At 66.6% G+C, this 770-nt stretch overlaps 2 protein-coding genes across 2 annotated transcripts in view; both read left to right on the top strand.

Annotated features, from left to right (window-relative positions):
• LOC107695689 (RNA binding protein fox-1 homolog 3-like) overlaps window positions 1–770 on the top strand; it is a 304,812-nt gene that overhangs the window by 10,793 nt on the left and 293,249 nt on the right. The window lies entirely within an intron of this gene.
• Window positions 22–770, top strand: part of LOC107695638 (predicted GPI-anchored protein 58) — a 1,198-nt gene continuing 449 nt past the window's right edge. Inside the window, exon 1 of the mRNA XM_016495650.1 lies at window positions 22–444. Coding sequence (XP_016351136.1) covers window positions 22–444 — 423 coding nt within the window. The remainder of the gene's footprint in view (window positions 445–770) is intronic.

The following is a 770-nucleotide window of genomic DNA, read 5'->3' as shown; positions in this document are numbered from 1 at the left end:
TGACAGAATAATCCGCCAAGCATGGGTCCAGCAGGAAATTTCCTCAATGTCTGCCAGGGAGACCGGTGCATTGAGGATTACGCCAGGGACTTCGTGGGAGTGGCTCGCCAGTCGGCGACGGAGAGGACCTGCTCAATGGTCTGTTTCTGGGGTGGCCTAACCGAGCCCTTCAAATCCCTTATGCCATTCTGGCACCCCGAGGAGGCGCTGGAGGACTACGTCAACCTGGCTCTGCAGTTGAGCGGCTCAGCCGTCAGGATGGAGTTGGCTGCAGAGCCTGCTCACAGTTCTCCCGAGGCGGCAATCCCAGGGTCGTCAGAGGCCTCGTCTGCTGCACCCAGTACCTCACGCCCGTTCCTGGAGCATCGCGGGCTGGTACGCAGCGTGCGGGAACCTCCGCTGATGTCGGTACGAGCGGCGTGGTCTGCTCGCAGATTCCCCGAGGCAGCGGTGTCCGCTCACAAGGCTCCGGAACCGGTGGTGGCCGCTCTCAGTTCCCCTGAGGCGGCGGTGCCCGCTCTCAGTTCCCCCGAGGCAGCGGTGTCCGCTCACAAAGCTCCGGAGGCGGCGGTGTCCGCTCGCAGTTCCCCCGAGGCGGCGGTCCCCGCTCACGATCCTCCCGAGGTGGCGGTGCTCGCTCACGATTTTCCCGAGGCGCCGGTGCCCGCTCACGATCCTCCTGAGGCGGTGGTGCCCGCTCACGAGCCTCCCGAGGCGGCGGTGCCCGCTCTCGAGCCTCCCGAGGCGGCGGTGCCCGCTCACGAGGCTCC

The sequence above is a fragment of the Sinocyclocheilus anshuiensis genome, unplaced genomic scaffold, assembly GCF_001515605.1.
Source record: "Sinocyclocheilus anshuiensis isolate Anshui unplaced genomic scaffold, SAMN03320099.WGS_v1.1 scaffold1075, whole genome shotgun sequence".
Classification (NCBI taxonomy): domain Eukaryota; kingdom Metazoa; phylum Chordata; class Actinopteri; order Cypriniformes; family Cyprinidae; genus Sinocyclocheilus; species Sinocyclocheilus anshuiensis.
Note: the sequence above shows the minus strand (reverse complement) of the source record. Positions and strands in the feature narration are given on the sequence as shown.